At 32.8% G+C, this 15,000-nt stretch overlaps 1 protein-coding gene across 5 annotated transcripts in view; it reads right to left on the minus strand.

Moving 5' to 3' along the window:
• The window catches only part of LOC133187483 (calcium-dependent secretion activator 1-like), a 45,725-nt gene that overhangs the window by 29,724 nt on the left and 1,001 nt on the right, over positions 1-15,000 (minus strand). For all 5 annotated transcript variants that reach the window (XR_009721202.1, XM_061322880.1, XM_061322879.1 and 2 more), the window contains exons 2-4: positions 3,548-3,628; positions 2,678-2,844; positions 479-572 (exon numbers count right to left, since the gene is read on the minus strand). Coding sequence is in view for 4 of the 5 variants with exons in the window: in XM_061322880.1 (XP_061178864.1) it covers positions 479-572; positions 2,678-2,844; positions 3,548-3,628 (342 nt within the window). In the remaining variant the exon portion in view is untranslated. The remainder of the gene's footprint in view (positions 1-478; positions 573-2,677; positions 2,845-3,547; positions 3,629-15,000) is intronic.

Raw genomic sequence — 15,000 nt, forward strand, 5'->3', positions numbered from 1 at the left:
TTTTACAATTTAGAATCTACACTATCCCAGGATGCTTCCACATAAGTTTCAGCTTTTCTGGCCCAGTGGTTCTTGAGAAGAAGATTTTTTAATGACCCCACCCTATTTTTGTCTTTTCTTGATTATCTCCCCTTGTAAGGGGACTTGGCCCTTTATTTTAACAATTTAAACTCCCCTTCCCCCAAGGATACTTTGTACCAAGTTTGGTTAAAATTGGCCCAGTGGTTCTTGAGAAGAAGTTGAAAATGTGAAAAGTTTACAGACGGACGGACGGACAGACGGACAGACGGACAGACGGACGGACGACGGACAACGGGTGATCAGAAAAGCTCACTTGAGCTTTCAGCTCAGGTGAGCTAAAAAAAAAAACACGTCATAACCATAAAGATAGTAAATGTATTTCAATATTTATCAGCAAAATCTGCATTTACCATATTTAAAAATTTGGAGAGAGTTTTAAAAGAGAAGAAAATTAAACCTCCAAAGTAAATGAAAGGACAACATCTAGCTTTGAAAGCCCCGAGTCTGTTTCATCATTGATATCCATCTTCGACAGGGAGGAGTGCTGAGTCCTGCAATAATTATACTATTTTAACATTTTATAAGAAATCAATTTACTGAACAAAAAAAATTCAGCTACAAAATTTTTATGTTCAAAAACAAATGTAATGAATAAATCATTTAATTTATGTGAAGTGCTAATTAAAATAATAGTTTTATTTCATCTCATTCCATAGTTAAAGGGCCCTAGACACAGTTGCTTTGTTTACATTTTAAATTCCTATGCTTATTCAAAAAATAAAACTAGTTAAATGAATTGAACTTATATGAATATTCTTAGAATTCAATGACGACATTCTTCTTTACATCATGTCAATCATCTGTTTTTGTAAACAGGGCACAAGCTCCGTTATTGTTAATGTTTACGTTTCACCCGGTGTGTCCAATTTGTTAAACTCTGCACACATCACTGAGCATGGACTGACAATACTGGTGAGTTGGTTTTGCTGTCTCACATATCTACTCTGAACTTTCTGGATCATAGTTTTAATATTTTTCATTAATACACAACAAAATGTCTACTTGTCTTAAGTATTAAGGATAAAGTTTACTTTGTGAAAGTGCAAGGATGTGTCAAGGAAAACCCGAAATTTGTAGTTTCAATAATTTCCAGATAAAGAACTTTCTGGACATGCTTGTACTAAATTTCCATGTGAAATGCTATAGCAACTTATAATTCATGATATTCTTCTGAAAATTTGAGAAAATATTGACTTCAAATCTGTGTCCAGGCCCCTTTAAGAGCAATGCAGAAGAAGAATCTATAGGAAAAAAACTGGAGAAAAATAAACACCATCATACTAGAATTTGAACATGAATGTTATATGTTATGTATGATCAAGCAAATTTACAGAAATTTTCAGCTCCAGAAGTTGTACAACCTACAGCTCTGCACCAGATCCTTCCCTCAGATATGAAAGAGGAAATTAAGATACATTTTTAAACCCAATCATCCTAGTTGTATAATCTCCTACGTACATGATGTATGTGTATAGTTTTCAATCCACTCTACTAAATCAACAAAATCAATCTTTGATGCTGTAAAGAGCACTCTGATTACTATTAAGTTTAGAAGTCAAGCAATGTGCACAGATTTGTCAAATCAAGATGATCGAATTATTTTTGGGGCACACCTGCAAATTAATATGTGAATATTTCAGTTAGGTATATTTAATCAAGACTATCTGCTTACTTTGAGGTGGCTCTGTGTAGTTTTTGGAGATAGAGTGGAGTGAAAACCAAACAAAAACAATCACTGACTTACAACCAATACAGGCAACACAAAGTGGATGCTAGCGGATTCATGACTCTGTAAAGGCAGGCATTCTCTAATATGTGAATATTTACTCTGTACAATGAAACAAATCTCTTCATATATTAAAATATCTTCAAATAAACATATACATGTTTACCCATATGCAAGTATTTTCTGCCACAGAACATTCCATCCATAAAGATACGGTGCACACTCTACTATTGTTGCACCTGGAGTATATGGAGCCATGATATGAAGGAATTAGTGCTACCCTTCAATTAACTGCTGTACTAAACACTCACTTATTTTGAGTTTCTGGAGCCATTATATAGCAATTCAGTGCTTCCCTCTTACGTGTATGCTGCACATTCATCATTATTTGACTGTCTGGCACCATAATATGGTATAATTTCTGCTATTCTTTGACAGCTACATACTTACCTGTTGTATTTCTTGATATTCTCAATCCTGTACACATAACAGTGTCAACGCTATGATGTATCATTCGAGATATGGTGGAGTCGGTGCTACCTTTTGACAGCTATGGTACATACTCACTTGTTGTATCATTTCAGTTTCTGTAACTGTGATATGGTGGAGTCGGGCACGGTGCTACCCTTGTGACAGCTATGATACATACCTGTTGTATCATTCCAAGTTTCCATATAAGGGAATCAGTGCTACTCTCTGACAGCTATGATACATACTCACCTGTTGTATTGTTTAAGTTTCTGTAGCCTTGATATGGTGGAGTCAGTGCTACCCTTTGATAGCTATGATACACACTCACCTGCTGTATTGTTTCAAGTTTCTATATAAGGGAGTCAGTGCTACCATTTGACGGCTATGATACATACTCACCTGTTGTATCGTTTAAGTTTCTGTAGCCTTGATATGGTGGAGTCAGTGCTACCCTTCGACACAGGTAAACTCTCTAGATTAGCCATTAGAAGGTTAATGGCTGACTTTAATTCATCCATATACATACTCTCCATCTCCTTCACCACAAATTTGGGATGTTTCCTCATCTTCAAAGATATAACAAAACAGGATTGCAAATCTAGAAACAATCTCTCGATGCTGACTTGTCCTTTCAAGATCTTTTATGGTATATACTGATTTTAACAGTGAGCGCAGGATTTGAAAGACACTAAAAGTATAGCACAGCAATTTTGCTTCAATGAGGAACATCATTCTTATGCTCACTCAAATGAAATTTTGCTCTTCATGATAACGATTTTCAAAAAGAAATCTGAATACAGTCAAACCTTATTATCTTGAATGATTCAAGATATTAAGGGTAAAATACTTAAAGAATAAGGGGGTTCGGACTACCAATCACTTCAACATAGCCATGGTATTCAAGATATTGATGTTTGAGATACTGAAGTTCAACTGTAGAAATGCAAACAATTTCGGCATACCCTAGAGTGCAAAATTTGAATCTAAAATTTGCAAAAACTAACCTAAATAAGATTATTTTATGGAAGTAATCAAAATTAATTCCAGTTACAGCTATATGTCTTATCACGGGGATAAAGGACATTAAAGATTGGAGTATTTGTAGAAAATTATGCTTCATAACTTAAGAAAAATAGAAAATTTGTTCATAACTATGCATGTCTACAATTTGGCATAATTATCTTGTCATTATTAATGTGTTTCTATACACAATCCATAAAATATTAAATTCATCTAACACACAGGCACAATTTAACTGGTGTAACTTACCCTTGACATCTGTTCTGTCAGCTGTAGACGTCGGTCAAGCTCTCTACGAACCTGGGCTGCTTGTTCATCAGCATTGTCCAGCTACAAAACAACACAGACATAACAAATCATGAACAACAGAATATGATGAACATCTAAGTCTGTAGAAAACTAATAACACTGAAGAAACATTCTTGACATTATAACATTCTCTCAATGTCAGTGGTAAATTCAAAAGAAAATTGGCTCACGAAATTTCTTATCAGGCCTTGTGAATGATATGTATCAACAACAATTATCCAAATATAAAGCATATTCAATACAATATTCTAGTTATGGCAAATGATAATCTTCCAGGTATTTTGATTAATATTCAAGAAAATAATGTAAATACTGCACTATAATAGCTATTAGTACATGTATCAAACTTAGGTTATATTATTTACTCTTTTAATGTATTAATGGAAGAAATGCTCAGGTGTCTATATATAGTGAATTTCACTTTATAATTCAACAATGTGAATATTTGGGCAGTTTATGCCAAGTTTGAAACCTGTCAGGCTAAAAATATTCAAGATACACGTTTAACTTGCCAATAAATAAATATAAATTATTGTGGTGCATATGAGACTCCATTTGGTTGCATGCTCATGAGTTTCATAGTCATAGCTGTAGAAAAATTGTTCATCAACACATTCATGTTTGTTAATTTCTATACACTGATACCTGTCAAGCCAATCCTTTACAGGATGATTGTGTTTTAATGTTCTAAGTGAACTTTTATTCCCCATTTTATAACTCGACAACTCACAACACTTCGTCAATGATTAATGTAAATCTTCTGTCACATTATTCTACACCAATGACTTAGAACCCAGAATCATTATTTAAGTCAAAAACATTCATTAGCCTGATCCTAAAATCAAAAGGACAATGCAGAAAAACATCCCATTGATGATCTAGGCCTGCTCAAGAAATTATGAATCAATAGCGTCACCATGGTAACACCGTACATGGGGCCCGGTCTTTCTGTCGGTCAGACTGGACCCAGTGTCTACAATGGCTGTCCTGATTGATTTAACAGCCTCCAATAAATGCTTAAGTACTTCATTAAATATGTTAAACACTAAAATACCACAAAACTTTGCTGAATATGTTTTGGTCATATATGTAGTACATGAAATATGAAGATAACAAATGGTAATCAAGCTCAAAAGTCCAATGAAACAAAACGGGAGCAGAGCAAACATGGACATACATCTTACTAAAATGAGAATGCATACTACTAAATGAATTGTATTAATTGCACTTTATTCATTAATAATTTAAAATAAACACTGGCTGCACTAATTATTATTTATATATATAGTGTGTTAATGTCTGTAAATAGTCACTCTTATATATGATGGAGACAACCTTACTATGAATTGAAATGTATATAATGCAAAACACACAACATCAACTGAATAATTTACAATATTTTTTTAAGCATGCTTAAGACTGAAGTAATTCTTGCCATAGCAGTTTGGTGAATATTACATGGACTTCAGCTACAATTTTCAGCCTCTTGTGTACTATATATATGATTGTCTTTTATAAATCAATTTAAGATGACTGTTTGATGACCTTCATGTCATTTCTGTATACTTAACATATATTAAATTATCATACAATGTTTAAAATCTGAAGTGCAAAAGATAGCCCTGCAAAAGGTTTCCTCCTACTTCTAATATTTGATCAAACAAGTCAACTTTCAATATGAGCCACCACAGCATATGGCTTCCAGCTGTCCTCTGCATGGTCATTCCAGGACATTGACCTCTGTCAGCACAGCAGTGACAACTCTAGAGGCTTCAGCTTACTGAGGCTAGAGATTTCACATTCATAATTCTTCTGACATAGTTTAAACTTAAATAACTGTTGGTTATTATATATCCTACTTCAAGAACATATCAGACCTCTTCTTTGGAAGAGACCATTTAAATCAGAAGTTCAGTGTCCATGAAAATGCTGGCATGGCAAAGATTCCTTACTGATCAATGGCCATAGGTGCCAAGTAAAGGTGAAATTTGGCCCTCCGCAGGCAAGCGGTGGCAGAGTCTCAATATGAGGCCTGAGTGAAATATTCTCAAAAGGATGTAAAGCCATCAACCAACCAACCCTGTTAGGAGTCCTGACACCAAAACTGAAATTCTAAAATCTTAATATTGAACAACTACTAAATTGGTCTACCATGCCCCCCCTCCACCCCCCCCCCCCAAAAAAAAAAATCCAACCTCCAAAAGTGTAGGATAAATTATAATGCCAAGGAAGTATGAGAGATGAGCAAGAAGAACAATACCCTACACCTTTCTTCTAAAAGTGTGGGTTTTACTACAGCTAACATTACATGTGTTATATGTTTACAGAAAGAAGCAAAATAAATTATAAAATAGATGACAAAAATTAAGCCATCTGTGCCATTCTTGATGTGGATTGTAATATTTTATGTAAACCTTATAGTATACTATATCAAACAGAAATTAATAGTCACCATGAGTGTCCTCATATTGTTAGGTTACTAATGTAACAGATGTGCAATTAATAGTTGCATATTTTATATTTATAAAATTACATTAATAAATTGACAGAGTTATTAATGATTACAGAACATCACCATTTCATATCAAATATCCATAGGACCTGCATACAATTTTTAAAAATTTAAATTTTAAGAAAAAAATTCACAATAAATTTTTAAAGTTAATTCTTAAAACATATTGGATTATTATGATATATGAATATCTTAAATTGATTTTCATTACTCTTAGATTCATTAAATTACCAGACCTGTTTACACAAATTGTTGTCTCTCAGTATTTTTTATTAGATTTGTCAGTGAGATTTTGCATTTGCCCGTAAGATTTCACTTTTCATCGACTGTACATATATTACTAGAAAACAACTACATTTCTGATTACCAAAACATGGTTTAATAACAAAGCAAAACATCATACCCTGCTTTCTTTTGAGTGATTTCTGTCATTTTTTAAACCACCGCGTTTTGGCAACTTAAATGTTTGAAATTTTTATCTTTTTTAGTGATTAAAAAGCGTCACACTGAGACAGATAACGAAAACTATTAATTGCTAAAATCCATATGAACGGATTTCTATATTTTCGTCATAGCAAAACGTGAGACGTATTTTGGACTGAAAATCCGTACAAAATATGGCAAAATCGTAAGAGTAAACAGGTCTGAATTACTCATAGCATTACATTAACATGATTTTATTATTAAACAGATATACTGTGGAATCATCATTGTTCTTGGGGGACCAATGTTCGTGGATTTCGTGGGTCATCCCTACCCACGAATTTACATCCCCACGAATGTTTATTTTGTAAACACATTGATTCATTGAATCTACCTTATAAACGGGTAACCCACGAAATTACGTCCCCATGAACATGTACAATTTTGCTTGCCCACGAACATTGACCCCCACGAATTAGATTGATTCCACAGTTTACATATTATAATGTATTTCAATACATATTTCAGATTGTGTACGAATAAATGGTGAAAATATGTTCAGGTATAGCTCGAGATATATGAGGATTAAAAGCTTTACATGAATTATTTTCCAATGACTGCCCACATGTATATATATCATTACTTTAATCTGCAATGTGCAATATCCATTTACGTTTTCTGTATGAAAATTACTATAATAATGATGCAGATAACCCATTGATTTATCCTTGTATTACATTTTTTATATGCAGTTTCTGTAACTATATACAGTTTGTGGTACATTTCTCCTTCCCTTCAAATAAAATTAGTTTAATAGTCAAATTCAAAAATTTCCTGAGGGTTGAAATATTGGTACATTGTTGTTTACCCTGGTGTACTTTAGTCTTTCATAATCTGCTTTTGACATAATTTCCCATTGTTAAAAATTAAATTCAACCCTAAAGCTAAATTCCCTTCAGTAATTTTATTCATGAAATCTTCTCAAATATTTACTCCTTTACAAAATAATCAAATGCCCATCACTCATTAAAAGTGCAAGATTTAATGAACATTTGACAAATTTAAATGTACTTTCAGAAATTTGTAAACTCATTACAAGTAAGCTTTCTGAGGCTTTAAAGCTTTTTTGTTTGCTTTTTTGTTTGCAAATAAATGGCTAATACTAATATTTCAAATTGAATTCATTTTTAAATAGAGATTAAGAGAAAAGCATAATTTAAAGAAACTGATTTATTTATTACCGGGGTAATACCGTATAAGCAGGAATTTTAGCGAGGATTCAATTTGAGCATTTTTAGCTAGGGTGTTGAGATCGCTAAAATTGATTATAATACTTTCATGTAAATTAGTTGAATCTGATTCGTCTAGAAACATTTATTAAAAAAAAAGCCACGCCCTCCAGTGTAGCAACAGTCAACATTGCTTGACGACAGGTGATATTCCAAAAAATAGGGACTGCACAAAATCTATGCACGCAAGGTTCACTGTTATATGTATTTGTATAAAACATTAAGTGTAATATAATAAATACTGCATGTAGTTGAGTGTAACATTGAAAATTTTCATCCCTTGAAAACCACTGTCAATCTCGGCTGCGCCTCGGTTGACAACGGTTTTCCTGGGGTGAAAATTTTCAATGTTACACTCAACTACATGCAATATCTATATAATATCGCTAACAATACCTTCTGCATTGGAGAAAACCATTATATTTCTAGGTATCATAAAATCGCTAAAATTACTTCTCGATAAAATTATATACTGATTTTTTAAGGACAAATCGCTAAATTTGCGTCTCGCTAAAATTTCCACTCATACAGTAACTTAACTCCCAAAGACTGAAAATGAAATAAGTAGAGTTTATTTCAGTATCTTCAAAAGGTTATCAAATCTTGTCTGCCTCCTTATGAAAAAAAAGTTGATTAATACAACATGTATTGATAGCAAGCTTTTTTTGAGATTCTTCATTGGTCTTAAATTGCTTCATTAATTAAACACTATAATTTATTTATAAATAACGCAATGTAATTAAGCCCCTCACATCATTAGACAATGTCTATAAATAGGAGGGTGCGGATATTGATCAATTTATTTTCAATATTTCATGAATAAACAGCAATGTAGCTTTATTGCTAACTAGTGTTTAATCTCTTAGTCTGATAGAGGAAGCCATTCTGCAAAAAAAAAAAAAATCAATGTTCACTGCAAGTCTGCATGGTGCCAAATTAAGGAACAAAAAATCCCCTCACACACTATACAAACTAAGGGTTTTTTTTTCATTTACATGGAAATCCTAAATTCAGATTATCATTTTCCTTTTCATTAGGAACTGTCCTCTATCATATTAAAGTTGACCTTCAGAAATCTGTTATGAACAAAGGTCCAGCTGGTGGTTACAGAGAAAAAGTTGTAATTGCAACTGTGAAAATTTAACCATATTAACTAGCTCAAGTCCATAATTGTACAATATTACCTAAGTACTGCTCAAAATTGCTCTTTCTAATACATGTACAGTGTAATATGCATGGTTGTTAAATTTGTAGCAGATTTTTCAATGAATTCCCAAGAACACATTAATAACATTAAAAAAAAAACAAAAACAAAAAACCGAAGTCTCCGGTGTGACTAAAGCTCTGTTGGTTTTGTAGCAAAGAAAGAGAAATTTAGCACTGACTTGAAACTATGACAACAGCAATAAATATACAATAATGATCTGTCAAGTCTTTTAGGGTGACAAGTTTTACTGCACAATTTGACTAAAACTGAAGAAGGAGTGGTTTTGAAAGAATTTCACAGATTTTTTTTTATTTTTAGGAACCATTGCAACTCTGTTCCTCAAATTAAAACTATAATTGTACACCGTTTTGTATCTTAATGTAGTCTCCTTGTGTAGATTTAGTGAAATCATACCAAAATGTAGGAGGAGAAGCATTCTGAAAAATTGGTTTACATGCAGACACACAAACAGCTGGGCAAACCGATGGCAAGACGATCGTTAGAAATCTCTTTACCATTTTTATGCACATGATATACATGTACAATTAATATTAATTAAAGTTGTTATCTGTATTTTGTTCAAATTTTCCTGGCATGCTTCTAAGTTGTATTAAGTCATGGATCGACTTATAAGACCACAATTGCACTTAAGGCCTAAAGCAATATGGTCTTTGACTTAAGTTCCCCCTACATTACATCTCATAGGTGTTTATGCATTATGTAACCCTTGGTAGAGTGACTCTGTAAGCCTAGAGGTAAGTTATGGATTATTAGATTCACCCAGAGAGAGATTTCTCAGCAAGTACATTCTCCCTGCTGTAGATTCCCTAATGGTAATCAATGACAACAAATGAATAATACAATAACAGTTCTGTCTTCAAGGCACAACCATATCAGTGTCTGTACTGTCGCTTTTTCTATATAAGGTCTTATAACCCTACACATCTTAGGCTCTATACTCACTGTTAGTCTAGTATATAATATACATATACAGTAAAAAACGCTTATAACGAAGTGCCAAGGATGGACAATTTTACTTCATTATAAACATAATTCATCACATCCATTGAGTTCACAGTATATTTTAAAGCCACAGGGAATGAAAATTACTTTGCTGTAAGCATCAATTAAGGAATAACTGTCTAATTTTTTTATATATGATGTGATCAAGCAATTGGCTTACGTGATATTTTGCATAAACGCAGAAGGCATTTATGCATAAAATTATCACGCAAGCCAATTGCTTGATCATTATCATAAAACCAAAAAATCTGACAGTTATTCCTTATATTTACATGCTCTTGATTCCGTAAATTCACGTGCTCGAAGTTCTGCCTCCTTCTCTTACTCTGTCTCTCTCTGTCTCCGACCCTGCATGTGATATTTTTAGTCCGAGCCTATTGATGAACCAGTAGCTATTTTATGTAGAAATCAAGTATTTTTACTATTTGTAGTTTTATCTTGGACAAAGAAATTTAAAAATGTAAATATTTCATTATAAGCGTGTTCGCTATGAGTATGTTTTACTGTATATACATTCTAGCCTCATTAATCTGGTCACTTGATCGTCCGGATTGATGAAGTGTCCAATTTACAGCAATATACTTTTTATAATAGGTAGACATTAACATAAATTTTGTGTACAATTTCATCCAGAGGGTGATGGGAATCGGTAAGAATTTCATAATCGATGATCGGACTACTGTAACTAAATAATTATCAATTATAATCGGACATTTACAATTAGTCTGTCAATTTAGTTTATTAAATGGTAAGAATGGGTGAATAACTACTTTTGTGGTGGTCCAGCTGTAGTTAGAATAATCTAACTGTGTCTCGGGACAAGCCCTAGTCCTTAGGACAATATCATTTTAACGATAGGACGTTCTATCTAGTCCAGTTGGTTCTTCATTCATTTTGTAGAATCCAAAGTACGTCCATACCCAGGAATGAGGTTGTTACCCGGGTAGGAATACATAATGTCTGTTAGTCTGCACCATTACAATACCACCACACAAATAAGTTAATAGACAAGTAGTGGCTGGAATATTCGGCTTAAAAACTATTATGCTTGTAAAATAAAATAACCCAATTAATCAGAATAAAATATTTGTAATCGAGCGCTTGGATTATGCAGTAATCGACTGATTTTCGATTCTAATCCATGATTGGAACACCACTAATCATGCATGGCTCAACTATACATACATATTATAATTATGAAAATCCACACAAGGATAACATTTTATATAAAAATGTTCATGATTATATTCATTATATAATTCTGTCTTTGTGAAATGCATAGGGCTGTATCAATATCGATATGTACCGATATTCCAGAATGCTAAGTATTGAAAAATAACTTCCAATACGGATCGGGCAGGCAGTTTTCCTTATAATTCTGTGAAAAAGTTGGAATTTCAATCACCAAAGATTATATTTAACTGTTTTGAATTAAAACTGATCAGTAATGATATAAAAATTAAGGAGATCACACATCTTACATCAATTATTACAAAATGCATAGGCAACTATATCATAACATGTTGGATTTACACTGTCTTTAAAAGTTTGAATTTGAAGTGTATCTTGTAATGATGGTGAGACAAGAACTTCTAAATGAGTTATAAAACACTCAGTTTTTATAAGATTTATGCATTAAATGATTTACAAGACTTTTTGAAAGACTTGTTAAAGAATGCAATATATTGTGTCATATTGCTTTACAAGCAAACAAGCAAATCGCTTTACAAAATATTGTACTGTATAGTATCAAAATTTTTTGCTCAGTACACAGCCCTAACAATGCAGCACGTACTGTATTAGCCGAGATTATTCACTGGGCTTTTTGTTACATCTAACAAATCCGAAATAGTCCAACTCCAACAAGTACGTCATCAACAAACAATGCCTCTATAAGTTAGTGGATTAATATGTACAGATCTTACAGTACTTATAAGGCATGCCACCTATTAACAGCATCCAGTCTAATATTGCTCATGAAACAAATATCAAGTTTGACCTTAAAACACAGTAACTACTAGAATTTGTCAGTAAATTGATTGTCTCCAGTGGAATTTTAATTTTGAGCCAAGATCAATGAGCCAATTTCGTCCCACCCACTCACTTGATACTCTGCTTAACACCAGTACCAAGCACGCAATCAATGGCCCCAAGGATAACATCTCACAACAATTCATCTTAAATGCCAGCTAAGATCTTTTGAAAAATTGCATGATTTTATAGCTTATCAATACCCTTTCATTCCGTATATGCATGCTTCTTCTATCTACTTAATTAAAACCTCTGTCACTCTAGGCATGGAGTTCTTTATATGTACATGTATAAAGCATTCCAGATGTGTATAGCTTTTCTTAATCAAACCATGTAAAAGATCATCATGTGGGCTGTTGTGGTGTTCATCAGCAACTCTTGCAATTCAACAATTTTCTACATTGAATATTTTGACAACACAGACTCTATTTATCAGACATTAGCCATCTCTAGGGGGATATTAATACTCAGACAAGTTTCACAAAAAGCTTCATTTTCATGTCATTTTGCCACCATCATAAACTAACTGTAAACATCCCAGGGTTCCTTTGGGACCAAAATGTTACATAATTTCACTGGTCTAGCCTAAGAACCACTGTGCCCAAGTTTCATATTCTACATCTCTTATGAATAAATGATTTTGTGCAAAGAAAAATAGGGCTGCTCTGAATTGAAAGCTGCAACATAAAAAAACAACTACCCGCAATGTCCCCCCTTTCTAATTATTTCACGGTCAAGCTCACATAGGAACCTTGAGGACAAATGGCACACAACTACATGAGAATTAACAACAAAAATCTAAAATGTTTAACAGACAAGATTTTTTTCTGTCAAAGGCAAATTACGGTATTGGAATTAAAGGTCAAAGGTCAATTCAAAACTAGGTCAAAACATCACTTTTTCAAAGGTAAAATTTTCATCATACGCCAAATATCAATTATAATTTTAGATCAGAAGATTGGGAAAGGTGTGTTCTATTCTAAACAAACCTGAATGCCAAAGCAAAGTTATTTTGACTCAAACCTCAAGTTCATTATAATAATTGTATCATGATTCAATGTCTTAAAATAATACATTTTCAGTTGCCAACAATGACAAGCCTAAAAGAATTTTTAAATTGTGTCTCTTTTTTTGTCAAAAAGATTGATCTAAAAAAAAAAAACAATCATATGCCATGAAGCAGGATTAGCTAGAATTTCCATTTCTTTTGACTTCCATTTATAAATTCATCAGCATTCTTTACAAAGTAAGTATAAGTTCAAAATTTTGTAATGTCATAGGAGCTCAGAAGGATTAATAGACCTATTAATGAGTATAAATCAGATTTTAGGAATTTCCCATGAGAAATTTGGCTTGCATGCACTCACTTTATTTTCCAGGAAGATTTTGTCTCATGAAATGTCATCACTGGATAATTGGGATGATTTATCAGAAATTCTTTGAGAGATATCTTTCTCTCTCTCTCTCTCTCTCCCTCTCTGGACTTTCCATCATACAGCATTTAGTTACTTTGAACAAGATAAGTTCTTGAAACACTGATGCCCTCATATGGCAGCTCAAGGCCAATTAAGGTTAAAGCAGGGGTTGCAATATATATATATATATATATATATATATATATATATATATATATATATATATATATATATGTGTGTGTGTGTGTGTGTGTGTGTGTGTGTGTGTATATGTATATATATATATACAGTAGCCCAACATCTGGGGCTATAAATCGTTTTAAGACTCGGGCTAGCTAATTTAAATGCAACGATAGTCCATTGGACTAGCAGCAGACCAAACAAAAAATTCTCAACAGTTTACTTTCACTTTCTATGTAGAATGGCTTCTTTTGAAGAACTAGTTTAATTTGTTTCTGTCACCAAAGTGTTTGAAACTTTTTCTTGTGTTATGTTTTCATTCTGCATAAAAAAATTGTTGGGCTAGTTAGTTTGAGGTTTGGGCTAGTAATTTTTTACTGATCAGTAGCCCCTGGGCTAGGGAGCGTTCCTGGAAAATTTCAACCTCTGTTTTTCAAATTTAGGTCCAACTTCAAGGCTGAGTTCAAAAAATTTTGAACCTAAAAAGAAATGAAACCTTAAGTTTATACTAGTCTATACACTACTACTTGTCATAGTGTCATTTGTCAATGCTACTTGTCATAGTGCACATACTATGGACTTCATAAAACTATGATAAAGTAAACGTTCACCGTGTGACTTCATAAACACCAGCTGTGTATGATGGAGTATTTAATATTATTTTTATCATGCTATATCATAAATATTTCTATTATGTACCTTCTGTTCACAGACTAGGCTCACAGAATTCCTGATATAACTTCAAAGTGTCACAGGTTTAATAACAATTAACATTTACATACATGTCAGGATTATATTAATGATTTTTTTCCTAACATTCATGTACTACACAAATATTTAGCTTTCTCAACTCAAGACCACTGGACATAGAAAACTGGATCAATTAGCAATTTTACTTCAAAACTCTGACCATACCTCCTCAAAATACAAAATGTAAACAACCTTTGAGTTTCAACATAAACAATCCTATTATAAATTATCTGTACAGCAAGTAAAGTATTTTAAAGGTTGCAAGAAGAATTCATTTTTGCTTATTAACTACCTTATTATAACCTGGCTTGCCTACATCACCATATGACGTACCTCAAAAAATGTATCAATCCGCTTGACGTTACACTTAAATTTTGTACAATTTGAAGGCATTTTTGAAGAAAAATTGTCTCACAAGTTACTTTTTACAGTTAATGATAGAAAATTAAAATTAATATAAGGAATAAATTTAATACCTACCCATACTTGTGAAACCTTGGTTAGAAAAGTTTACGCTTTTTAAAAACTGCTTCATGGTTTATAAGGCATAAACTGTCCCAACC

The sequence above is a fragment of the Saccostrea echinata genome, unplaced genomic scaffold, assembly GCF_033153115.1.
Source record: "Saccostrea echinata isolate AGI-Se365-2 ecotype Australia unplaced genomic scaffold, CSIRO_AGI_Sech_v1 ptg000015l, whole genome shotgun sequence".
NCBI lineage: Eukaryota > Metazoa > Mollusca > Bivalvia > Ostreida > Ostreidae > Saccostrea > Saccostrea echinata.